Source organism: Myotis davidii, unplaced genomic scaffold (genome assembly GCF_000327345.1).
Source record: "Myotis davidii unplaced genomic scaffold, ASM32734v1 scaffold200, whole genome shotgun sequence".
Classification (NCBI taxonomy): domain Eukaryota; kingdom Metazoa; phylum Chordata; class Mammalia; order Chiroptera; family Vespertilionidae; genus Myotis; species Myotis davidii.
Window position 1 is genome coordinate 4,689,589 of NW_006293700.1, and position 26,636 is coordinate 4,716,224.

General features: G+C 37.2%; 1 protein-coding gene across 1 annotated transcript; it reads left to right on the forward strand.

Annotated features, from left to right (window-relative positions):
* Positions 1–849: 849 nt before the first annotated feature.
* On the forward strand, positions 850–26,636 carry HNF4G (hepatocyte nuclear factor 4 gamma). Its single transcript, XM_015566275.1, has 11 exons — positions 850–1,020; positions 4,797–4,968; positions 8,584–8,666; positions 10,312–10,321; positions 11,696–11,804; positions 13,368–13,523; positions 16,945–17,032; positions 18,543–18,695; positions 18,824–19,060; positions 20,391–20,513; positions 24,637–26,636. Exons 1-11 carry the CDS (start codon positions 885–887, stop codon positions 24,756–24,758), a joined length of 1,389 nt encoding a protein of 462 aa, XP_015421761.1. The 5' UTR covers positions 850–884; the 3' UTR covers positions 24,759–26,636.

Consider the following 26,636-nt stretch of genomic DNA (forward strand, 5'->3'; position numbering starts at 1 on the left):
GAATACTATCTTCTAAATGCTCTTTGTCACATATACACATAAAAGATATCGGGTGCTATACGGAAGTTAGATATAGAGGGTTGGTGATGAGATTGTGTAGATCCCACACTGGTGAGGGAAGGCGTCATTTCAGGTTAATACCTAGAATATAATAGGCATCAGAAGTCTAAAGAAATGGAACCTTATTCATGTCACAATTATTTATTCAATGCTTCTGCCCTTGGGAGGTTTGCAAACACCCAAGGGACACAGACTCATACATTGATAGTTAGAGAGAATATGTTAAAGGCCTTATTAAGGTTATGCCCAGGTTCCTACTGAAATATATCTTAAATCCCTGTCATTTCAAATTACAAGCTTTTTTATTACAACATAAACAAAGTTAGCTTTACTGTATGGGTAAGAACACTTGAAATTGTTAAGAGCTTATGTTAAGTGTTAACTTAGCGTTGTGACTTATCACATTTACAGCGGTGAAGTCCCATCTTTGGGAACATGTAGTATGTGATTACAGCCCCTTCAGTAAGATCAATCTTGGTTCAATTACAATTTAAAACCTGACACTGATTCTCTTTTCTATGTTGAATCCTCTTAATGACATCATTTATTATCTACTGGAAATCAATCTAGGAAATCAAGTTAGTCCACTAAGCACTTCAGGTAAGGTGATTTCATGCAACATTCCAAGATTATCACAGGAAATTGCTTTCGTATGCCATAAAGTAAGAAGCCAGGAGCCGAGCTGGCCTGCTGAAGGAGCTTACAGCTTTACGGCTCCGCCCACAGCCGCTCTTGAGTCACTCAGTTACAGTTAACTTGGGGATATCACTCGCAGATTGAAACCCTGGCAGCCCTCACACAGCCTGGGCTTGTGGAGGCCTTGGATGTGTGTCTCCAAGTCAATGATGAGGGTATCGGAACCGATCCTGGACATGGATATGGCAAATTACAGTGAAGTTTTGGACCCAACGTATACAACCTTGGAGTTTGAAACCATGCAGATTCTGTATAATTCAAATGGTGAGTTCTTATCTGCTTATAAATATATATTTTTAAGTAAGTATAAGTAAGTGGGAGAAGTCAGAGTGAGCTTCCCAGGGCGGTAGTCCCAGGCTTTACTGCGAGATACATTGGGACTCACATTTTAAAGCCATACATCTGAGCTTCTGGACTTCATCACAAATTTTAAATTAATAATGCTCTGCCCATTTTATGTTTGCAATAGAAAAAGCCTGCTATGCTTAATAAAGTAACCTCAGAATTCTGTCATGGCCCAGTTAGGTAAAAAGAGTTATTTTGTTTACTGTAAATCACAGTAATAAGTAACATTGGCAGATTGGCTGTAAAGTATATTTTCTAGGCAACATGTAGATGACAAATAGGACAGAGTTTCCATAGAACACTGGACAGTTTTCCTAGTTGCCCCCTACTTCATTATTCCAGTTCTCATGGCTGCCAGTGAGAAACTGCATTGAAAATCACTACCAAGTTTTTGTATTTCACACAAATATGAAAGGAAATAAAGGTTTATATTATAACCCCACTGACAAGCTAATGTTTAGCCTTAAAAGCTCTTGGTATGCATCTACCGTAACATTTTAACTTTAAATAAGACATGAGTTGTTTAGGGTTCAGGTCTTTTTATAATACAGTTTACCATTGACTTTAAATTTATTTTTTAAGTAAAAATATTGTCTAAGATCAGTTATAATTGATAGAACTCTTAAAACCTAGTAATTATGTGTAGTGTGGAAAATGTGTGTGTGTGTGTGTGTCTGTGTGTGTAATTCAGAATTGAGAATGTAACATACTCAGATTATCTTAATGTTCTTCTATGTTGTATTATTGGTGGAACAAGTATTACAAATTGTCAGAAGAAGAATTTTGAAATTTTAGCACAAAGAGAGTTAAAATGAACCAATAGTGCAAATCTTAGAAAGTCACTGTTTTGGTTCCTTATGTTTAGATTTGATGAGAGATATTTAACAGAGTATTATTTATTTCAGTAGAATCATGATTTAAAAAAAGACTATCGATTGCTAATAGTAGAGATAGGCATACCATACGTATTTACTAAAATAATTGACTTTTCAAAATGTTTTTGACTTTTTTCTAGTAATGTTTTTAATAACATATGAGTATGACATTAAACTTAAAGCTGCAGAAGGAGCTCACAGCTTTACGGCTCCGCCCACAGCTGCTCTCAAGTCACTCAGTTACAGTTCACTTGGGGGTATCACTCACCTGTTGAAAGCCTGGCAGCCCTCACACAGCCTGGGCTTGTGGAGGCCTTGGATGTGTGTCTCTAAGACAATGATGAGTGTTGAATTTTTTCGTATTTTCATATAATCATAGAATGCTGTCAATTCTAAAATACTTCTAGCTGCCTATTTCTAGTATCTATTTTGTTTATGTTACAAAAAGAAAAATTCTTACATTTGAGAACTATAAGTCACATGGTTAACCTTAAGCATGTTCTTATTATTTTTTTAACTTGATGAAATTATACATGACTAGAACCCCGGTGCATGAAATTCATGCACGGGTGGGATCCCCAGGCCTGGCCTGCAATCAGGATCAATCAGGTTCCTCGCCTCCTCCTTCTCTCGCCGCCCACGCGCCGCCACTGCACAGTTCCCTGCCTCCCCGCCTCCCAGCTTCTTCCCTCAACCACCTGAGTTGGCCCGCCACCCACCCCTGGTTCCCCGTCCCAGCCCAGGGCCTGGCCCTGATCTGGTGATCAGGACCTGCCGGCCGGCAGGAGGGACCTGGGAGGTTGGCCACCGGCCCCAAGGGAAAGGGGCTGCGTCCGCCACCACCAACCCCTGGATCCCCATCCCAGCCTGGGGGCCCAGCTGGGGGGAGGGACCAGGATGTTGGCCAGCAGGCCCCATTGGCGATTGGGGCCTGCAGTCTGGGAGCAGCTCCTGCATTGAGTGTCTGCCCCCTGGTGGGCAGTGCGCATCATAGCAACTGGTCATTTGGTCGTTCTGTTGTAACAGCTGCTTAGGCTTTTATATATATAGATTATATCTGTCTACTCAGAAATATTAGTAAATGGAAAATATTTGTTGTTACAGAATGTACTTGGGACATGACAACCATTCATTTTATCTTTTGTTATTTTGGAGATATAGTAATGAATTGTTACGTTAATATTATACAATTATATAAATTAAAAATTAAAAATATTACCTTATATATTCAGTATCTTTTAAGTACATAAAGGTTTTTTAAGCCCCATGTAGTGGTTTTTTAAAAAAATACATTTTTGTTGTTATTTAGAGGGAGAGGAAGGGAGAGAGAGAGGAAGAGAGAAACATTGATTGGCTGCCTCCTATACACACCCTCACAGGATTGAGCTGGCAATGCATGCATGTGTCCTGACTGGGACAATGTCCAACTAACTGAGCCAAACAGACCAGGGCAAGTACATACAGATTTTTAAAGATGTAGTCAACAACATTAACTCATTTAAATACTTAAGTAAAATCATCTGTGGATTTTTAAAGCCTCTTTCTTCATAACTATATAGTAGATCCCACTTTATGCCAGGCACAGTTCTTGGAGCTAGAAGACAGTTAAGGTGGATGAGACAGATAAATGCTCCGCCATCACAAAGTTTGTCTTCTACAGACAGAGATGAATAATAAATGGGCAGACCATTACAGAATATAGTTTAAGACAATACATCAGTTATTATTATTATTATTATTATTATTATTATTTAAATAATCAGAGTTCTAGGTTCTGCTTGAAGGGAAGATGGGAAATGAATCTGGGAGGTTCAGAGAATATTTCACAGAAAATGAGCGAGTAGAACAGAAACTGGAAAACCAGTTGGAAGATATTTGTGATGAAGAACTTTCCTTCTAGGCAGAAGGAATAGCAATAGAAAAAGAATTCAGGGAGAAAAAAGGCCACCTTGCTGGTGGACAGTGAACAGGGTGAAAAATAGATAGTACTAGATGATGGAATGGGAGAGGTGGGAAGGGGCTCTATCCACGGAGCCTCAGAAGCCACGATGTTACTTACCTGTATCTAAGGGTTGGATGCAGAAGGCTGGTAACATGTGGCTTTCTTATACCAGGAGCGCTGTGGGGCTTTGGAATAATGAACAGTAGGGAGCAAGGATGAAAGGAGAGAAATGGACAGAAGGCTATTGCATTGACCCAGGGGAACGATTATGGTCAACTGGATAAGGGTGGCCATAGTAAAAGGGAGAAAAGTTATGGATTCTCTAAGTATTTTAAATACAGACTTTACTATTGGATTGGGTATGAGTGATGAGAGAATCCATTGAAGACTCGTAGGTTATTGGCCTTAGGTTCTGGATGGTACTATAGACCTACATCGAAGACTGAAGGAAGAACATGTTCTAGAAGGAAAATAAAGGTGTTCTGTTTGTATACATTAATTTAAAATTGCTCTTAAATGTCAAAGTAAAGTTGTTAAATAGGTATTTGGGCATTTCAGCCTGATGCCTGTGGGAGACATAGGAGCTGGAGATAAAATTTGGGGCTGTTAATCATACAGATAATATGTAATGTTGTGGGACTAGATAAGCTGCCCTTGAGAAAGAGTGTGGTTGGGGGACTGAGCCCTGTCGTGTCCCAATGTTTAACAGTCAGAGAGGAGAATGGATGAAGACTGGCAGAAACAGCCATTCGTTTGAAGGAAGCAGTTTGCGGGGCCTCCAAGAAGCCTAGAGTGGACTGTTTCAAGCCTCTGAATATTTAGTTGGGTGATTTAACTAGAAAGACTCAATACCGACTCCACCCCCTTTTTTTGAACAGAGAGTTCTGCCCCAGAGACGACAAGTATGAATACCGCAGACAACGGGGTCAGCTGTCTGTGTGCCATATGCGGGGACAGAGCCACCGGGAAGCACTACGGAGCGTCCAGCTGTGACGGGTGCAAGGGCTTCTTCAGACGCAGCATTCGCAAGAGCCACGTGTACTCGTGCAGGTACCGGAAACGCTCCTTTTAGCAAAGGCATCTGCACAGGTGTTTCAAAAGGCATGCAAGAAGGGAACACAATTCAGAGCTTTTCTATTTCTGTAGCCCTCGGAGCACAGTCTGTAAGCTGCTTTAAGGATGAGGATGTTTGGGTGTGTGAGCAGGACGCGCGTTCACCAAGGAGGTTCTCTTTTATGAAATGTCCAGAGTTATTACAACATATATAAAAAATTCCACATACGTGTCACTCCACTTAGACCAATATAGCTGGAGCCCGGTGGACACCGCCCCTGAAGGCTTTCTCTTTCTCCCCTCTCTCCCAGAGGTGACTGTTATTGGAAGTTTCCTGTCTTTTCCTGGTATTTCTTTATTGTTTTACCACATGTTCATATGCCAATAGGCATACTTAAATCTGCATTTCAATGGCTTCACAGTTTGCATCCTTTTTGAAGTATTGGTATTCTTTTAAGATTTAGAATGGTACGTATGTAGCTGGTTTTTGAAGGTAAAGTTTTAGACGAGTATACTCGTCGACGACTGAAAAAAGAACATTTTGTGCAAATTGCATCCTTTTTGAAGTATTGGTATTCTTTTAAGCATCATTGTATCTTGAGTTTTTTCAAACAAAATTATAAAAGTACGGATGACTTTGGTAGCCTTATTTTTAGCTTTTTTAAGTTAATGGATGAATTTATATTTTCAGTTCTAAAATTTTAAATCTATTTCTTGTGCCACAATTTTGCCATTGAATTTAACATTTTATCTAAAACTGTATGTTATGTGTCCCACATTTCTAGTAGGCTGGCTTTTCTGTTTGAATATCTGGTCAATATCATAGCACAATTGAGGGTTAGATATGTCACAATGAATGTTCAGAATGACAGTTCTTGAGTGCAGATTGTGCCTGGAAAGAAGTTAATTCTTTTCCAGTGTGATGCCATTTGATTTCTAAGGGCGTGGAAAAGTTAATACATAACTCTCCAAATATTTAACTAGTGTTTTCTAGTAATTTTTCCAGGAAACCTTAGTATGTAAAAAAAAAAAATGTAAATCATTCACTTTAACACCATTTTGGTAAACAAAAAATAATATTTAGATAGATCTTGCTTTTATAAACAGCAAAACTCCAAAGATAAAATGTAGACCAATGTAGATTTCCAAAGTCATCAACAAAAATAAATACAAAATAACAGGTAAACAGTACTTTTTTGAGTCCTGTGTTCTGTTAAAGGTGAAATCCATAGATATGAACAATAACAATCCAAACAACAAAATCCATGAAAAACTTTTAAGAATCAGAGTCTATCATTAGCATAAAGGGCTTTCAAGATTTCCATGCTTCCTATCTGAGAAAAGTAGGAAAGGAGTGTTACCATAGCAACTTTTAGAAATTCAGAAAAGATTCCAACATGTAGAGTTGACTCACACTTTCCCTTCATGAGTATTGCTACACCTTGGCCTTCTTTACATATTTTGCTCTTAAGCAAATGCTACAATTCTCCATTTGGAAAATTGTTTTATTGATACAAATTTAGGATCATAAAGGTTTTTTTAAAATTCACATTTTGCTGGTTTTAAATTTATCCGTTCTCTTAGATTTACTAATTTCATTTTCACTCTAACTCTTCCATCACACTGAAGTTGGATTTGCCCTTTCAAGCACTTTAAATTACTGTCTCAATACTTCTCACATTAGGTTATTTATTATGTTGTCTGTAAACTTGTATGTGTACCCTGCTAGATTATAGTTTCCTTGAGTGGGAGAGATAGATAACATTTCTCTGTTTAATCCCTACACCAGGATCTTATACACAGTAGGTGCTTAATACATATGTATTCCATTTTGCATTAGTTTAATGTTAATTGAATGTGTTCTCCTGCTGTGATTGTGGGTAACCTGGCCCTCTCTCCTGAGTCTCCTTAGCCATGTATTCTCAAATGAACAATGATTTTTTTTTCCTCATCCAGGAAGTATGTCTCTCTTCCAGCTCAGTTAATCTATAATAGGTTTTTTACTCATTTCATATTTAGTAGCCATTCATATTTTCTAGAAGAAATATTTTATATAGGCCACAAAATATGTTATTTTATTCTCGTTATTACTAATCAACCACAAGTAATCAGGGATATACATATGGGTAATATTAAGCCAGAATTTTAAAGAAATGTTATTGCTGACTATATGTCTAATGTTTATCCCAAAGTCTTTAAAGTACATTCACATAACAATCTTTTACAGCAAGCCTTTCCTTTCTTACAATTGTAAATTAACTGGGGTGTGTGTGAGTGGGTGTTCAATTACCTTGCCAAATCCTATCAAGAATGGTGGACCTGGGAATCAAGCTTCAGGTCTAATTCCAGAAATGGTACTCCTTTTTTTTTAAGTGCAAAATTCAGTTTTTCTTTAGTATGTCCACAGAGTTGCAATCATCACTACAATTGATCACTACATTTTCATCATCCGATAAAGAAACCTCTTTACCCTTTAGCAGCCACTACCCTTTCCCACCAACTTCCTCTCCACCAGTATGAGGCGCACAGTAGTCTACTTGATATAAGTGAAATTATATACTATGTGGCCTTCTGTGTCTGACTTCTTTCATTTAAAATAGTGTTTTCAAGGGTCAGCCAAGTCCTAGCATGTATCGGAACTCCACTCCTGTTCATTGTTATTTATCATATCCCTTGAGTGTGGGAACCACATTTTCGGTATCTATTCACCAACTGATGGACATTAGGGTTGTCCTCACCTTTTAGATATTAGGATAATGCTGCTGTGGACACTTGTGTACAAGTTTGTGTGTGAACATATGGCTTCTTTCTTTTGGGTTGATACCTAGGAGTGGAATTGCTGGATCATAAGATAGCTCTATGTTTAACTTTTTAAAAAAACTGCCAAACTTTCTTCTTAAGCAGCTACAGCATTTTATATTATGACCAGTGATGTGAGAAAGTTCCAATTTTTATACATCCTCATCAACAATGGTATTGTCTGTTTGTTTTCCTGATTAGAGCCATTTTAGTGGATGTCAGGTGACCTCTAATTGTGCAGAGACTACTCAGTGCTGTTCTTGACATGTAATTGGGCATCTGTTTATTAACTTTAATTATGTGAAGCACATTTAAAATAAGTTGAAAAATATTTACAATGAGAAAAGCAAGAAAGTGCAAAGGAATGAAGTTCTGATACAGTCTCCATCACACTGAAAACCTTTAGCAACAGGCAATTGAAATTTATATGTCAAAGATGTTTAAACTAGGTTTGGCTTTCATGACTCATGACAGAAATGATCGTGCGCACTGTCATTCAGTTTTATTTTATTCTAAAGGCTACATGGGAGGTGAGGCTTGTATTCCCGTGTATGTGCTGATCATGGTTTTATGTTCGAAAAGTTAGCAGGAGGAAAGCTACAAATGTTCACAATCTGGAAAAGTCAGTTTATTGTTCTTTTTTGTTCTTTTTTTGTTTTTGAATTATATATGAGTGTTCAATTAATTGTTCTTATACATTCTTTCTATTGCGCCAAATTTAGGCATACTTATTTAAAGTCTGTCTGTTTCTTTGCTTCTTTCCATAAATAATTATCTGAAAAATTAATGCATCTTCTTTTTTTAATATTATAGGTTCAGTCGGCAATGTGTTGTTGACAAGGACAAAAGAAATCAATGCAGATATTGTCGATTAAGAAAGTGTTTTAGAGCAGGAAATTTAATACTATCAATGAAGAGTGTTATACACACGTTCTCATTTCATCATAATAACATTTTCACATGAGTTCTGATTTTTCTTATTGAAGTATCTGTGGTTCCTTGAGTTTAAGGATTTACCCAAGGAACTGACACCCAGTCTCTATCTGATGACTAAACCAGATGTCATTTTTTTACTGCTGTGTTACACCTGTCAACAAAACTGTTGTCTAAGTAACATTCCAACATCCTGTTCAAAAAATAGATGGCCAATATCTATTAACCAGTTGAAATTATAACTGTATTTTTAAGCACATTTTTACTGTTAATAAGATTGAATACCTTTATTTTACAAACATTAACTGAACAAGGACTGCGCATGCATTCATGTATTTATTTAACAAATATTTATTGAGCACTGCTACTTTCCCAATACTGTAAGGGGTGCTGAGGTTTCAGTAGTTAACATAATAGAATATTTCTCCCCCTCGCAGAGCTTGTCTTCTATTGAGGAACAGAGACATAGAATGGATACTCTATTTTAGTGTGAACAATTTCATTCTGAACATATTAAATAATCTGGTTATATTATCCTACATCCTAACTCAGGTTAATTTAGAAAGGTTTAAACATTTGGCAGGGAATAGTCACTATAAGATTTATGCATATCAGTTTTTTCCACATTCCTGTGCCAGTCATATACACAGAGATAGTTTTCAGAACTATTTCACCAACTATTAAGCAATTAATGGAATGAAATCACTATTCTTTAGAAATGTAAGATGTATCAAACCTGTCTTGAACATAGCTGTTTTTTTCTTTTGACACTCAATATTTTAAAGAGACTAAAGTTTCAATAGTTTTGTTCAGGTTGCTAGTCTCAAAAAAGAAGGCGAATGAAAGTTCCCAGAGTTAAAGGAGAGGCACATTCCTATTTAAAAATGACTTATGCCTGCCCTGGCCGGTGTCACTGAATTGGTTGGGCATCGTCCTCTGCACCAAAAGGTTATTGGTTCTATTCCAGGTCAGGGCACATGCCCAGGTTGCAGGCTCGGTCCCTGATAGGGGATGTGTAGGAGGCATCGATCCACATCGATGTTTCTCTCTTCTCCTTTCCCTTCTCTCTAAAAATCAATAAACTGTTTTAAAAAATAGTTTATATCTAGTGGCATATCAGATAGTTTATGGGTTGATTACATACTTTTCCCATCATTTTCATCCATCTCCACTTACAGATCAGCATCCTTTATTTCCTTTAAGAGTTTTACCCTTTTTTATGTGAATTATTTTTTGAAATAGTGAAATTATATCATCTACTATTCACAGAATTATACATTAGTATTTTCTAAATACATTAGGAAGTAACTTTCGGATTTTAGCGTAGTTGTATTTCCCTTATTTACAATGATAGCATCATATCCAGTTTAAGGTGGAAATGTATATAAACAGGGTTTTCTGTTGAAAACTTTAGCAGTAGGAAGGTTACAAATGTCCATGATATATTTTAGCATTTTTTTAAAAGATTGATAATGTAAGCTCAATTCATAAAAGCATAACTTACATTTTTATTTTTATCTCCATAAATGTATTTCATTAGTTTAGGCTGAAAGTCAATGACAATTTCTGCAAAAGAGAGAGAGAGAGAGAGAGAGAGAGAGAGAGAAATGAAAAAAGAGAAGGATAAGCTACCAGTAAATAAGGTTTTAAAATAAAATATTATTGATTTATTCCAACTTAAAATCTACTCACTCTTAAAGGCAAAAAGTTCAGTGTTTTTTCTTCCAAATTAATGAGTTGATAGTTAATAGTATGTTTTGGATAGATAATAGATTTTAGCATAGAAATTCATGAATTTTTAAAATATAAAGTTGTTTATTATAATTATAATTTTAGAGAGAGAGGAAGGGAGAGAAAGAAAAAGATAGAAACATCAATGAGAGAGAAACATAGGGATTGAGCTCTCAATCCGGGCATGTGCCCAGACCAGGAATCAAACTGGTGATCCCTTGGGTCATGAGTGGACACTCAACCACTGAGTCACATTGGCTGGGCAGAAATGAGTGAGTTTTTTAAATAATAATAAAAAATAACTGCATTAAAAATTATGATAGTTCAATGTTTTATCCTCCCAGCAGAACAGGGCAGAGCATTAACTTAAATAATTTAGGGGCTATAGGACTTGTTTCCATCCTTTTTGGTTAACTGAGATAATTTCAAAACCTCCTAAGTTTGAAATCCAACTTTTAACATGTGACCTCTGTTCCTCTATATGTGACAAATACACAAGTCAAACCTTTGCCCTCTATTCATTCTTATTAGTTTTAGGAAATTTTATTGCAAGTTTTAGTTTTCAATAAGGAATTTGGGGATACAAATTTTTCTTTCTTCCTCTACTGAAAAAAGGTCGATCTAGCTCTCTCTTAGAAGTCTTTTCTGTAATAGGGGGTTTTCACCTTCCCAAATGCTGCGTTTCCAGCCTCAGTCTTCTCAGGAGAGACGTCCTACCTGCTGTGCCTTTGGCTTGATTCATGTTGTAAACTTTTCCAAGAACATTGTTTCCTAAGAGTTCATAAGATTGCAATCTTAAAGTCACCACAACTAAACTAAATTTTCTTTCCATTTTTGCTCATGACTTAGAAGAATAATAAAATGGAGGTTTCAACTTGACTCATATCTCTGATAGAGAATACACTCTTCTCTTTGACCTAGTCAATCTCATGGCGATAGATACTCTTCCTCCAGTTACCTCACGGTTTTATTAACTTTAAGAGTTTGGAAAACCATCTTACCGAAATACAGCACACCTGAACTGGCTGACCCAACACTTTCTAACATGCATGCCATCATGAAATCCCAACAGGCAGTATTTTTTGAGCTCAAGTGACAAGCCTGGCTCTGTCTTTAAAGGTGACACAGAATGAGAAGTGTCTTCAGTCACACTTCTCTACATTCCCAGGTCTTTTAGAAACATCCCTCTCACTTTCCATACTTTATTTTGTGGCACGTAGTGAAGAGAAGCAACCAATAGTCATTGTGATTTTTCTCCCCTAGCTGTGCAGAATGAACGTGATCGAATCAGCACCCGAAGAAGCACTTTTGATGGCACCAACATCCCCTCCATTAACACGCTGGCACAGGCAGAAATGCGGTCTCGCCAGGTACCCACCTCGCACTAGCATCCCACCCGCTTATAGAATCAAATGCACCAGCACCTCGCCCTGCTTATAGAATCAAATGGCTGTTTAGATGTAATGCTGAAATAATCTAACTTTTTTCAAATGTACTCATTACTAACCTAAATCATGTTTATGCAAATTCAAGAGTTTTACTTTGAAAATATTGGTCGGACTGTTGACTTCACTGTGATGTATTCTGGACCAGTTCCTATTTATGAATGGGACAATGAAATGTATTTCAGTGGAAGTTTGTAAAATATACATTTGTTTACAAAATTCATTTGAAATACTTCATGTGTGGCACAAGGCTCGGGCGGGGGGGAGAATCTCGTTTTGTTGGTTGAATGTGTAAAATGAGTTACCACAACTTTTGGGGAATTTGGTTGAGACGGATCATCAGAGCTTCTTTCCTTACAAACAGTTTCTAGACTCAAGAACTCACCTTGGCACCTGCTTTGGAAATAGGTGTTTTAAGGGAAGAGCCAGATTTTGAAAAGCCCAAGAGAAAGTTGAAGTTTCTAGCGTGAGAATATCAGTTCTAAAGTTTTACATAGGATATTAGTTATCTACATAAGTAACAGTGGCTTTAGAATCAACTAAACAGACCCTTTCAGACAGTTTATTTTAACATTGCTTCTATTAGAAATGTTAGTGATATTTTTTCTATTATAAAGAAAATTATGAAATAGCTAACTATTAATCCAGCTCTATAATGAGTCAGTGCAGCTACTTTCGTTTTTGATAACACAGGGTAATACGATGTGGTTAACCTCACCGTTATCATCAGCATTGCTTGCAGATTACCTGATGGCCTATAAAATGCTTCGAGAATGGCTTACGGGGAGGTGTGAGGAAGGACACACGCACTTCAGAGCGACACGTACACACACATTCAGAAAGTGCAGAAAAGTCCATAACTTGCAGAAAGTCACTTCTTCAGCAGAAGAGCATTTTGACGCCGCATATTTTTATAGAGTTCAAAATCATATAGAGTTGTAAAAATTATTATTAGATTAAGCTTTTTAATGTTGCTAAGTCAAAGGTTGGTTTCTTGATTTTATTTCTACGGGTTTCTATTTAGTGCAGAACATAAATCGTCTTCTTTCTCATCTAAATCCTTTCTCCCAGTTTGTTAAACTTTATCCACTGTAAATATTTTCAACCAATTTAAAGATGGATTTTTCTTAATGGAAATATCACTTTTTAATGAAAAAGGAAACCACAGAGCATATTTCATATAAATACTCTGTTATTTCTTTGTATAGTCAGTTTAGATTATGGCACTCCCCAAAAGTTGGGTAACTTTTTCTACAATTGTGTCCATTAAAATAAGATAGTGCTCCCACAGTATGTGCTGTGCAGGGAATGTTTTCAATTAAACTTGTACTGAAAGGTATTTCAGTTCTCAATTTAAAAATATTTAGCATATTTCAAGATACTGTGACAATGATAGCACCACGTCAATGGCATTCATAGAAAAAAGAGGAGTATTGGTTATGTCTTGTTTCAAATGAGAAGTTAACATAATGTTCTTGTTCATGCTAGATGTCAGCCTCAAGCCCTGGTGTGAGCACAGACATAAATGTGAAGAAAATTGCAAACATTGGTGATGTCTGTGAATCTATGAAACAGCAGCTCTTGGTCTTGGTTGAATGGGCAAAATATATCCCTGCCTTCTGCGAGTTACCACTGGATGATCAGGTAGAAGTTAAAGAAATTCTGAATGCTTAAAAAAAAACACACACACCTATTTTTTTAACGTTGCCCAGTTTTTCGTGTTCTTTTAATTATGTTTATAATAGATTTACCCCATTTGACAAAGGTGAAGTTATCTCATGAGAAAAAGATTGGTTTTCTTATCCATACACCTCCTTGTTCTATCAGAGGCACAGTGTTTAACTCCTATTTTAGGTCTTGCATATTTATCGACTTGATAAAGTTGAGCAGGACAGTTATCCCTCCTTGGAGTGTAAAAAGCTTAAGTGAGCCCAGCTGGTGTGGCTCAGTGGTGGAAAGTCAAGCCATGAACCAAGAGGTCCCTGGTTTGATTCCCGGTCAGGGTACATGCCCGGGTTGCTGGCTTGATCCCCAGTAGAAGGCATACAAGAGGTAGCCAATGGATGTTTCTCTTGCATTGATGTGTCTGTCTTTCTATCCCTCCCCCTTTCTCTCCCTAAAAAATAAAAAATCAATTAAAAACATACATTTTTTTAAAAACTTGAGAGAGATAGCAAGTAACTGCCACTGTGAGACAAAGGATTGCAGAGCAAATGCCTGGGAGGTAAATGGTGGTGCACTATTGTGTCTGGGTATTTAGTGAAGGAACCTGTGAAATTTTTCAGAAATTCCAGGCCACTCCTAGAGGAAACCATACAGGTGTATTGGTGTCTTTGTGGGCACATTGTACAATTAACATATAAAATTTTGCCTTGTATATTGACAATTTTATTCAAGCATTACTGTATAAAAATTATATGTCTAGCAAAAATATCTGTAGAATCATGCTCTGAAATCTACAGAGAAATTGAGAAAATTCAGATATAATGATTTTTCCTAATACATATATTGCCATGCTTTGTCATACGTACATTAAGACATTTTAATTATTAGCTAAAAGTTTAGTTTCTTAATTAGTCTATGAAGATTAGATTATTAGTTTCAGATTCATTTTGAACTCTTCCATCTAAGCAATATATAATATCTTGTAGATGCAAATAATTTGAAAATTTCCAATTCCTGCACATTGAATAAACCAGGATAGGTAGTTTATCCCGTGTATATCTTACATTCTCTGACCAGTGTTCTTTATCACGGACACACAAAAACAAAAACAATAAAAGGGAAAGGTGCAATTGTTTAAAATTCAAAGGACAAAATATTTATACAACCAGAAAAAACGTAATCGTAGGAAGTTTAGTTACATTTCCAGGAGAGCGTTTTGCTTGGTGACGAAAAAAAAAAATCTTGTGAAATCTGAAATCATTCTCAAAACGTTCTGTAACTACCTTCCTGTTATGAGTCATGGTTATTGACATATCATAAAGATAGCTTGGCTCGGAAGGTTGTTTCACAGTGAATAATGCTAAATTGCTAAAACCTCCTTGTCTCACCCCAAGCCATATAAGTAGGGTTATGTTATTTATCAGTTTTATATGTTTACTATCACTCCTCTTTCAAAGTTGCTGACTTAAGATAGTGATTAAAAAAGTTGGGAAATTGAATACCAGTAACCTGTCAGAAAACAATTTTTCTTTACAAGCTCAGACTTTAATATTAACAATATAGCATTAATAGCCATGGCTTGCCAATGTCTATTGTGGATAAGACACTGGGGAATTAGTTGTCAGTTGCCTTATACATTAGATTCTTTTACTTAATGCTCTCAGGAGCTCTGTGTCATACATTTTATAACCTCCACTTAACAGTTTTCAAAACTGAATTCTATATCAATTCACTCAGTAAATTCACCCAAACACATGTGTTAGGACTAGTGTTCAGTTTTAGGAACTGTGAGCATTCAGCAAGTAAAAATTCAGATTGCATCATTTTTCTCATAAAGTTTACCTTCTATTTGGGAGAGACAGACAATAAGACATACAGATTATGAGTAAGTTGATTCTATAGGGATAAATCCTATAAAATGAAATGGGATGAATTGTTGGACAATGACTGGGGGTCAAGTGGTAACAGATACTTTAAATTGGGGATCAGAGAAGATTTTTCCTGAGACCCAGAAGACAAGAAGCCAATCATACCAAGATCAAGGAGAAAGATAGCATTCCGGGTACAGAAAGAGCATCTTCACAGACTCTGGGGGAGGCAGAGCTGTTGCAGGGTGCATGGGGACAAAGCATTGAGCTATAACCTGTGCGGCCTTGGTCAAGCAGTTTGGATGATATGCTAAGGACAATAAGAAACCAGTGATGCCGAACCGGTTTGGCTCAGTGGATAGAGCGTCGGCCTGCGGACTGAAGGGTCCCAGGTTTGATTCCGGTCAAGGGCATGTACCTTGGTTGTGGGCACATCCCCAGTAGGGGGTGTGCAGGAGGCAGCTGATTGATCTCTCTCATCGATGTTTCTAACTCTCTATCCCTCTCCCTTCTTCTCTGTAAAAAATCAATAAAATATTAAAAAAAAAAAAAAAAGAAACCAGTGAGGAGTTTCCAGCAGAGGAGTGATATTAAGTGATGATTATTTTACAAATCTCATCTTGGTAGCTCTGCCAAGAAGGGCTTAGAATGGAGGAACTTAGGATGGAGGAACCAGGAAGGAAGCAAGAATACCTCTTAGGTTCTTGGAGTATATTGTGAAGGCCAGGGCAAGAAAGCAAAGGCTTTGGCCTGGGTGGTATAGGATTTGCTGAGCCATTAGGGAAGAATCATACTGGAGTCCTGTTTTTGTCATGAACAAGCATGTTGGACAAGGATGAAGATGTTGGAGAAGCATTACTTTGAAGTGTTAAATTAGAAACGCTTCCTGTTACCTCTAGTGGTGATATTCAGTAGGCAATGAAGTATATGCATGAAACTCAGTTCAGAGCTTAGTGCAAGGAATTATGGGTTCAGTCTTGAGTGTGTTAGCAGTCCTACACCATTCTCATTTCCCCATGTCACAGGCCCTCACTTCGCTCTTGTCTATTCAGTTTATTATGTGTAAGAGATTGTTTTTACACGTATTTTCTCATGTAATCCTCATGTCTAGAATTTGAAATTTTATTCACTATTTCTACTGGGTAGATGAAAACAAATGAGTCCCAAACGTAACTGGTTGGTTTACCCAAGATCAAACAGGTAGTACGTGGCCAAGCCAGAACGTGAACACTGCTTGGTTTGATTTTACTTCATTCCAGAACACTTAGTTGTTCTGTTGAGTCTTTGTGTTTGTGTGTTTGCTGACATTGACTCATGAGTTTTAGAAATTTTGAAAAGTTAAACTCTATGATATTGTCAAATAGAAACATAGAAGGCTTACTGATGGCAGCTATCTATGAATATTATAGTTTGTTAAGTAAATAAAAAGTCTTAGGCTTAAAGAACTCTAAGTTAATCCCAGACTCATGTGATATCATCTGTTAATCATCATATTTTATCATTAATTGTTCAACTTGGAATTTTTCATTAAGGTGGCCTTGCTGAGAGCTCATGCAGGGGAGCATTTACTGCTCGGAGCTACAAAGAGATCCATGTTATATAAAGATATTTTGCTTTTGGGTAAGTTGTTGTTGTTTTTTTTAATTTAAGAAAAAATTCTGCCTGCTTCATTCTTACACAGGATCTATTCTGTGTGTCCCGAGCGTTCTGAGACACTGACAGATGCTCCCCTTTCGCAGACTGGGTCTAATTGATATCCTCACCCGGGTTCCCATTTTTCCTGCTTTGATTGCAGGGAAGTTCAGTGTGCGTTCAGGGTGTACTAAGATGAAAAGTAAAAGAAAGCTGTTGCTCAATGAACAGATTCTTGAGTCTAATTAAATCATCAGGACAAAGAATTAATGACTTGTGTGACCATCTTAGGGAGTCTCAGTGTTGTTTCCCATTCTTCTGTGTCTACTTAGTAATTGTAATATAGGTAATTGTAATATATGCTATTGGGTACATTTTTAATGAGCATGTGTATCTCCTTTGATATCATTGCCCATGATATGTGCAACATCCCAAGTTAAAAATAATTTGGTAACAGTGTCAGAAAATTTCTAATGATTCAATAATAGTGCCAGAAGAAGCAGAAGTAGGGAGGTGGGTGGAAGGGAAGGTGAGTGGAGAAGATATGACACAAAGGAAAAGCCTTTGTCCTCATTAAATCTCCAACCTCCCACCCTACTTAACTTACATAGATTTCCTATAGAAAGAGTTAAGATCTCTCTCATGCTTATTAGCTTTACCTTTTCCTGGCTAGTATGAAATGATTACTAAATTGTTTATTCTATTTATGTGATATTATTTTTGTCCCCAAACATGAATAAATTGAATGTAATATAATAATATTTAATATTTACTATGCACTTATTATGCCATATGCATTGCTGTACGTACTTTTTGATATGTAGGTCAGCACTATCTCATTTAATCCTCGCAATAACCCTAAGGGATAGGTACCATTTTTCAGGTGGAGAAAGTTAAGCTGAGGTTTCAAGGTTAGTGAGGGATAGAGCCAGGATTCTAAACCACATAATGTGACTATAGAGACCATGCTGTCAAATTCCATTAAATGCTCTGTTGCATTCAGAGGACCCTACAGTACCTTTCTCATTATCAATTGGAATAAAATATATCTACTTAGGTTTGTTAAAAAGTGTCTCAATCGTAGTCATACCTACATATACCAACCCCACTAGAGGATGGTGTTTTTAATCCACTCTAAGCCAGAAAGATTCTTTGGGCTTTGAATTAAGCTGATTAATGAGTAAGACACTGGTAGAAAACTGACATAGCGGAAAGCTAATCATTATACTTTGCTTCTCTCTTGTCAATTATTAGCTTGTTTATTAGCCTGTACTTGAGTGTTATCAACAGTGACTGAGGCTATGAAAATGCATGTGATCATATTATCAATGTTATTGATCCTTTAAGTGTTCTTAAGTTTTTCTAACGTAACACTACTGAGAAATGAAGTACTATTAATATTAATGCAAGGGAAGGCCATTTAAAATATTGTTTTGTAAAAATTTAAACAGTATCTGATAATTTGGGGGCAGGATGACTTTATTATTTTTCCCCCCAGGAAACAACTACATTATTCAGCGCAACAGCTGTGAGGTCGAGATCAGCCGCGTGGCCAACCGGGTCCTAGACGAGCTGGTCCGGCCGTTTCAGGAAATCCAGATCGATGACAATGAGTACGCTTGTTTGAAGGCCATTGTATTTTTTGATCCAGGTTTGTTCCCAAAGACCCATTAAACAATAATTACAATAAAGATAAGACGACTTTTTAATATTGGAACATCTGTCGTCGCACGTTGTTAAGACCCAATCTTCAGGCTGCCCTCTCTGTTCCTTTACCAGATGCGAAAGGGCTCAGTGACCCCATGAAGATTAAGAACATGCGGTTCCAGGTACAGCTGAGCCTGGAGGACTATATCAACGACCGGCAGTACGACTCCCGCGGGCGGTTCGGGGAGCTGCTCCTGCTGCTGCCCACGCTGCAGAGCATCACCTGGCAGATGATCGAGCAGATCCAGTTCGTGAAGCTCTTCGGGATGGTGAAGATCGACAACCTGCTCCAGGAGATGCTGCTGGGCGGTGAGGCTCTTTTACTTGTTCGCATCCCACCTTGTCCTTCGAATAAGTTTGTCCCTTTTATTTTCTGTCTGTGACAGAATGAACTCAATTTCTTTTTACATTTAGAAAGTCTGCAGTACCCCTTGGTTGGGGACAAAATACACGAACGCAACGAAACCCCCATTCTTACTAGCCTCCACCATCTAACTCCTCACGGTCCCAATAACCTCAAATTTCAGGTCCTTCAAATGTGGTGAATAGAACTATATTTCCTATTTGTAATAGTCCTTGAAGTATCATTGTATTTTTCTATGCCGTTACTCCTGTAAAAACCCAAAGATATCAGAATTGCAAACTAACCCAAAATATGTGTATATGCATATATACACATATGTGTGTGTGTGTGTGTGTGTGTGTATATAGGGTGTCCCAAAATTCCAGCAAGAAGTAATTTTGATAGAAAACACAGGTTTATAATTAAAAATTGTAAATTTTGTATTGATTCATAAAGTGTACAGTACAGGGTTATGTATGGAATAGCACATTGGGTAAATGGCCTCCATGGCTTTGCTGGCACATACGCAAAGCCGTGGTCTTCATTGGTCTTCATTGTCCCTGCTCCTGGGCCATAATTGGTACTTGGTAATGCTTATCAAATTGAAGGGATTGAAATCAAAGGGCAACAGATATTAGAATCTGATTCAGTAAACCAAGTAAAATTAGGCTTTTATTTGTTGTTGTTGTTGTTGTTGTTAATGCTCACGCAAAATTCAAACCTTGCGTGAATTTTGGGACACCCTATATATATGAACACTTCGCTTCTGAAATAATTAATTGACACAAGACAATGAGAAGGGAAAAATGAGATTTCATTACTGCAGTAAATGCCAGGAATAGTTAGGAAAGTTAGGAAAGCATTTTGATCTAGATTAAATTTCCTGATAACATCGCTTTATTTTATTTTTAGTTTTCTGGTGCTTAATGTGTCCCTAATGATGTCTTCCTGAAATAAAAGTTGTTTATGCTATTAGGGCGACCCCAAATACTATAAACTTGAGGTAAGTGATTCTTGGAATTGCCTTAACAACAGGCAGCCACCCTAATGATTCCAGGAAACAGCATACAAGGTCCATTATTAATAGACAACATAATATGATACAGCATTCATCTAGCCAGTGTACAGTGAAAGCTGACATTGTCCTCAATACAGCAGTGGTTCTATTAATTTATTTTTGAACTCCCCAAAAGCACTTTGCAAAAATAGCAATATTCAAGTTGTCAATCAAAACATTTGTTCCAAGGTAAACTCGCCATTTCTGATTAACTATCACCATCTTTTTATCTTCGGTAGGTGCTTCCAATGACGGCAGCCATCTCCATCATCCGATGCATCCACATTTGTCTCAGGACCCATTAACTGGACAAACCATACTTTTAGGCCCCATGTCAACACTGGTTCATCCAGACCAGATCTGTAAGTATGTGGGCTTCTTTTCAACCATAAATTGTCCTAAACTTAATTACTTGAGAAAAAGAGGAATTGGGGGAAAGAATCTATGAGTACCCAGAACTGTAAGATTTGGGTGTTATCCTCTTCAGGACTCCACTGTGGGAGACTGTGACATTCAGCGAGTCACGTCTTCTCCAGGCATGAGTTTGCTCCCTAAAATGGAGATACAGTACCTCAATCTTTCTACTTCACGGGTTTGGGAGCAGAAAAGAATATAGGGGCAGTCCCAGATCTGCTGGTCTGCAGGCTTATAGAAATAATTACGCAGGCTGGGGCCATGCATAGAAACCCGAATAATCACTGGAAAATTATGGTTATTTGTGACCTTTAAAAATGTCTGTCATATCACGTTATATGTCAATTATACCTCAGTTACAAATGAACAAAAATATCTGTCACAACATTAAGAACCCTTTTAACTATACATTAGAAAAATATAGGGAAGTTTGAAAAACAAAGTAAATTAAAAAAAAATAAATATAGGGAAGTTGAAAAATATAGTAATCCTAATATTTATTTTGTGCACTGTAATGTAAAACATTAGAAACACTGAAAATTAAAGTTTTACTTCTTTGTAAAAATTTTAAGAAGCATAGTTTATACAGTATTTTTGCTTCCTCCTCCTGCAACTTGTAAGAGCAAGTGAGGATTTTTATGTGCTTTAATGAATGTTACCCTTTTGAAGTTTGGATCAGCTTCTAACATTTTCTTTTTTCCCCCTCCTTTTATTATTTTTTTTAAAATTACAGTTTATATTTAATATTATTTTACATTAGTTCCAGGTGTGCAGCATAGTGGTTGGACAATCATATACTTTACAAAGTGATCCCCCATATTTCAAGTACCCACCCGGCACCATACATAGTTATTACAATGTTTTTACCTATGTATATTCTCTATGCTGTTCTTTTTGCTTTCCCCACATTAGGATCAGCTTCTAACATTTTCTTTTTTCCCCCTCCTTTTATTATTTTTTTTAAAATTACAGTTTATATTTAATATTATTTTACATTAGTTCCAGGTGTGCAGCATAGTGGTTGGACAATCATATACTTTACAAAGTGTTCCCCCTGATGTTTTCAGTCCCCACCTGGCACCATACAAAGTTATTATGATGTTACTGACTATGTTTCCTGTGCTGGTTCCTTTGCATTTTCCATGTCCTGAAATATGTCCGAGAATCCATTTAATGTGAAGTTTTTTTGCCAGTTTCATTTCCCCGGGGGCATCGTTGTCCTTTCTAACACAACCAGTCACCTCACTTATGCTGAACGCTGATGAGTGTCCTTCACTAAGGTCCTAGAAGCATATTTAGGGTCTCAAACAGCAGTCCTGCCCACATTCCCACGGTCAGCTATCTTCTGTCACTACACTCATGTGCAATTGGAATTTTGATTCCATGGTTATCACTTTTTGTTTCTTTGCTGCACTTGAGTCGTGTTGTATGCGTGGAGTTTTTTTTAGCCAATTCTCTTTCAATTGTCTATTTTTGCAAAATGTCACGTGGATTTATCACTGGGAGACACGGAGGGAACTCAAGTACACACTCTGTTGTCAGTGTGTGAATTGAATAAAATATGTGCCAATGTGAATAAAATACGGACAGAATGAAAGACATGATGCCCTAGGTCACTGATGACAGGACATCTGTTACTTAGGTGATTATTGGAGACACATTAGCAGTGAAGTTCCTGGTCATGTGGTACTCACAATTAATTGGGAGTTACCAGGCTAACGATGCTTGGCCATGCTTTTTGCAGGACTGGTGCCATTAGCTGTGCTGACTGAGATCCGTGCATATCAGAATTGTGCACAGTGAGGGCTGCTTGGGCAAACACTTGGAAACTAAAATAATTATATAAATACTAAGGATTGTGAGTGTCCCACTTAATCTGATATCATTGCATATTTAACACGATTCTATTTCTGTAAGCTATCCTGGAGATAATAATCCCTATTTGACCAAATATCAAGAGTTACCACTGAATTGATAGTAATTATCCCAGATTTACCTGTGATCCATCGCCCCTGAACACTAAGCCAGCTACCTCACTGAGATGCCTTGAGTTACGGTGGTGCCATGATCATGCATACCTGTATGACCTGCTGAATTGACAGCAGCCACTCATATCTCGTTATAATGCTGTTTTACCTCAGTGTTCAAGGAAATGTAACAACTCAGTGAGTACCACCTGACTGCTACCTAGTGGCCAAAAAGTAGAGGCCACAAAAATGTGTGTTCTCACATCTCCCCTGTAGTATACAAGCATTGGTCGACCTATGTAATTGTGTCTAAAACAAAAGTTCTTTGAGTATATGACAGAGGTGGAAATGAAATTGTTAGAAAAAATACCATTTTTGGAGTTAGGGTGGCTCATTTAACCTGCGGGTCCCAGTGTACTTGGAAGTGATAATTTGGGGACCATCCTTGCAAAGCAGATGTTACCATTTTCATGTAACAGGTGGTCAAGAGCCAAGAGAGGCAAGCTCAGTATCACACCAAAATACTCAGAGTTGTGTCTCTCCAATTTCAGTTATTCATAAACTTAGAACATTAACAACACATTAAGCATTATAGGCATCAGCTGGCGAGAAGGTTGAACAATTCTGCTGGCGGTTGAATTCTTTACTTTTTAATTGCCAGTTTTCTAATGGTTTGCAAGCATGCTGTTGCCTCTAATATTTTTAGAATCTCATCATCACATTTTTTCATTTTTTTCCCTCTTTCGACAATATTTATAAGACTCATTTAAAGGAAAGCTTTGCTTTGCTTGTGCTCATTTAGAATAGTTCTAATCCAAAACAAAACATACACATAAGCACAGGAAAACTTAATTTGTGCATATTTTCTTGGTGTTTTAGAGCAGGCCTCTGCAGTTTCAGATCCACGCTAAGTATCCCAAAATAAATGTTTAAAGCAATTTGTTTATTCTTCTGTCAATTAAACTATCTCAAACTGTTGTTCCTAAGTAGTTGCTAATCCATAGTTGATAATACCAAAGTTATTATAGTAAAGAAAACCAAGCAAAAAGAGTCTGTCCTCATATTTGTACAGAATTATTTTCAAAATTTAAGTAACTGTTTTGGAGAAAAAAAATCTATAAAGTTTGCAATGCTTCAGTCTGATCATCAAATATTTTCTACACTGTTGAATATATGAAATAATAATGAGTACTACAGTACTTTTAAGTTTTTAAGAACTAGCTCCTAGGTTATTTTATAATATGAAAAAAGTTTGCAGTGGAAGGAAATACTATATTGTAAACCGTGAAATAACTAGTTTTGCTCTTTGCATTGACAGGGGCATGACAAACAAGAGCAATTATAATAGAATAATCTTGATGTGACAAAGCCAGTATTTTTCAGATGCCTTTAACTACAACATAGATTTCAAAGCACTTGAAAAGTATCTTATCTTCATTTTAAAATGTCATCTAATGAGGTCGAAGTAGTGGAAGCCAATTCAAACATATTTTATTTCATGTGCACTTTTATTATAAAATTATAACACTTGAGATCTAAGATTTGAAAAAAACACTAGCATTCTGTTCGTTCTTTTCATTAACTTTTTTCTGCTGGGTGTGTGGGAGAATCAAATGCTCACAAACGCTATTAAGAAAGACAGACCACACCTTAAAAGGATTCTTTAAGGTTTTCAAGAATGATCTGGTCCAATATAAATCTATTTGGTGAGGTGTAGGGTAGAGGAGCACCTTCAGTGGTATGTCAGTGAGCTGATAATCTATAATAATAAAAGGGCATTATGCTAATTAGACCGGACGTCTTCCGGATGTCCTGCCTGATGAAGCTGGGAAGCCAGCCTGGGTCCCGGGTGCTTGCTGGCGGGCGGAGGAGGGAAGCCCGGTTCCCCGGTGCTGGAGGGAAGCCAGGCCGGGGAAGGAAGGCCTACTCTTACACGAATTTCCATGCATCGGGCCTCTAGTGTTATATAAAGCACTACTTTATGTGTGATCTTTAAAAACACACGAAAAGTAAAACAATGTGTATTGGTGTCATGCAGGACTTAATGGGATGATGGGTCAGGGTGACTGTTGCCATCACATACAATTCTCTGATTCTTTTTTAGCAACTCCTGAAACCCCACTCCCTTCCCCACCACAAGGCTCTGGACAAGAACAATACAAAATTGCCGCAAACCAAGCTTCAGTCATTTCACACCAGCCTCTCTCCAAACAAAAGCCATTGTAAGGATATGTTTACTTCTGAACAGCACTGCTTCAATGTGAAAAATTACCAGTCTTGAAAATCTCAGGATATGCTTTTGGCAAACTCTTAGCCAAGGCTTCTTCATGGTGCTGTTGTAAGATGGTAACCTATTTTCTTGTTTTTATACTCATTTTGTTTGTTTTTGCTATTGTCTGAAACCTTCAGTTGCAACCATTGTATATCTGAGTTTCCATACATTTATACCATATGGTTTTCCCAGCTCCCCGAGCACCGGGCCTTAAACCATTGAATCTAATGTACTGTTTCTATTTGTTGCCTTCATATTAATTTAAATCTGTAAATAATTGCTTTAGGGTGATGTTATGCAGAACTAAGTGTTCTTTTTTGACTGAGAATATTATTATATCAGAAATCCCAGATGAATATACAATGAACCAAGGTTTTAATAAATAATAAATTTTAAACTTGCAAATTAGAAAACAATAAAGCAGTTACTGTAAAATCGGGCATAGTTCTTTGAAGAACAATTCCTCATGGACATCCTGTGGCTAAGAAGTGTCTTTGGGCCACAGTTAAATATACCTATTTGCAGTTTAGAAAAATATAAATAGCCATTCCAAAGATGACTGTGTATTCTTTCAGACCTGACTGTATTTGAAGCTGCATGTTAAGATAAAAGGTGCTAGTTTGAGCAGATAGGTTACAGGTTAAACTGTAAAAAAGAAATCCCTAAAACAGTGGCTCCACCAAGAGAGACATTTGTTTCTCCATCCTAAACAATTTCCGGAAGTCGTCATCCATTGGCTAGGACTTGGCACATACCCACATCCAACCCCCAGGGAGACTGGGAGAGGAGGAAGAAAGCCTTGTGCCAACCAAAACTGCAACTCGGGGAGACTAATATTGGGAGACAAATGAACCATCCACCTATCACACGCGTGTTGCCTCATTTAGTCCTCACAACAACCCTGAAAAAGAGGTTTTATTATCTTTCAGTTATAAAGAAACCTTTAGCCTAGGGATTAAATCATGTAACCAACATTCATAAACCTGGAGAGTAGGAGAGCTTCATTTAGGCCAGGGTCTGGTTGACTTTCATGAGAATAAATCTCTGGTGTGGGATGAAAAATGTGAGCTTCTTGCTATGGTTTTTAAATATATGTAATTGACTATTGATGGAATACTATCAGTCATGTTACCTATAACACATATTTACATGCAAGCAGTGAGTGCCAAATTTTGGCAGCTTGATAAGAAACCACTTTTGTACTTTGAATAAAAGTCTTACCCCTAAAATAATATTTTAAATAAATTAAAGAAAATAAAAGATACACCAGATGGGTTATCATGAAAACAAGCAAAATGACTAATTTATCAGGTTTTCAACAATCCAGCAACCCAGGGATATACTGAATGCCTAACTCTGGACCGACAAGCACAGTTCATTGGAGCCCTAAACGATTTGATATCATCTAAAGCTGGAGCTTCTTAAAAAACAATGCATGATGGGTTGTCTGTAAACCCATGGCCTTTCTCTCTCTCCCCAGCCTCCTCTCTCTGTCTGCAGCAGGCAACAAACATTTGAATAATTATCAGTGATACAAACAAGTATCCCAAGCCGAAAGAGACTGACCTCCCTGATAATTTCAGGACCTTTCAAGGTTTCTAAGCTTATGATGGTGTAACCCCCGGTTACCCTACAAATAAAAAGGTTCAGTAAATGTTAACTAACCCATTGGCTCTTAAAGTGAAATTGAACTCTTAAAATAGAAAATGATTCCTTCGAAGCTATCGTTGGTTAAATAGAATCAATAAATTCTTTCAAGAGCTGGTACCTTCATGTCACTGGGAAATCTCCGAGAGAGAGAAAGAGAAGAGGAAAGTTTTCTTACCCTGTTT

What these genes read in the sequence shown, in the direction of transcription:
- HNF4G (XM_015566275.1), top strand. Translation starts at nt 885, where the DNA reads ATGTGTGTCTCCAAGTCAATGATGAGGGTATCGGAACCGATCCTGGAC. An exon ending in AGCCACGTGTACTCGTGCAG is followed by an intron (nt 4,969 to 8,583) that starts GTACCGGAAACG and finishes TTAATATTATAG; the next exon opens with GTTCAGTCGGCAATGTGTTG. An exon ending in CCAGGAGATGCTGCTGGGCG is followed by an intron (nt 19,061 to 20,390) that starts GTGAGGCTCTTT and finishes TATCTTCGGTAG; the next exon opens with GTGCTTCCAATGACGGCAGC.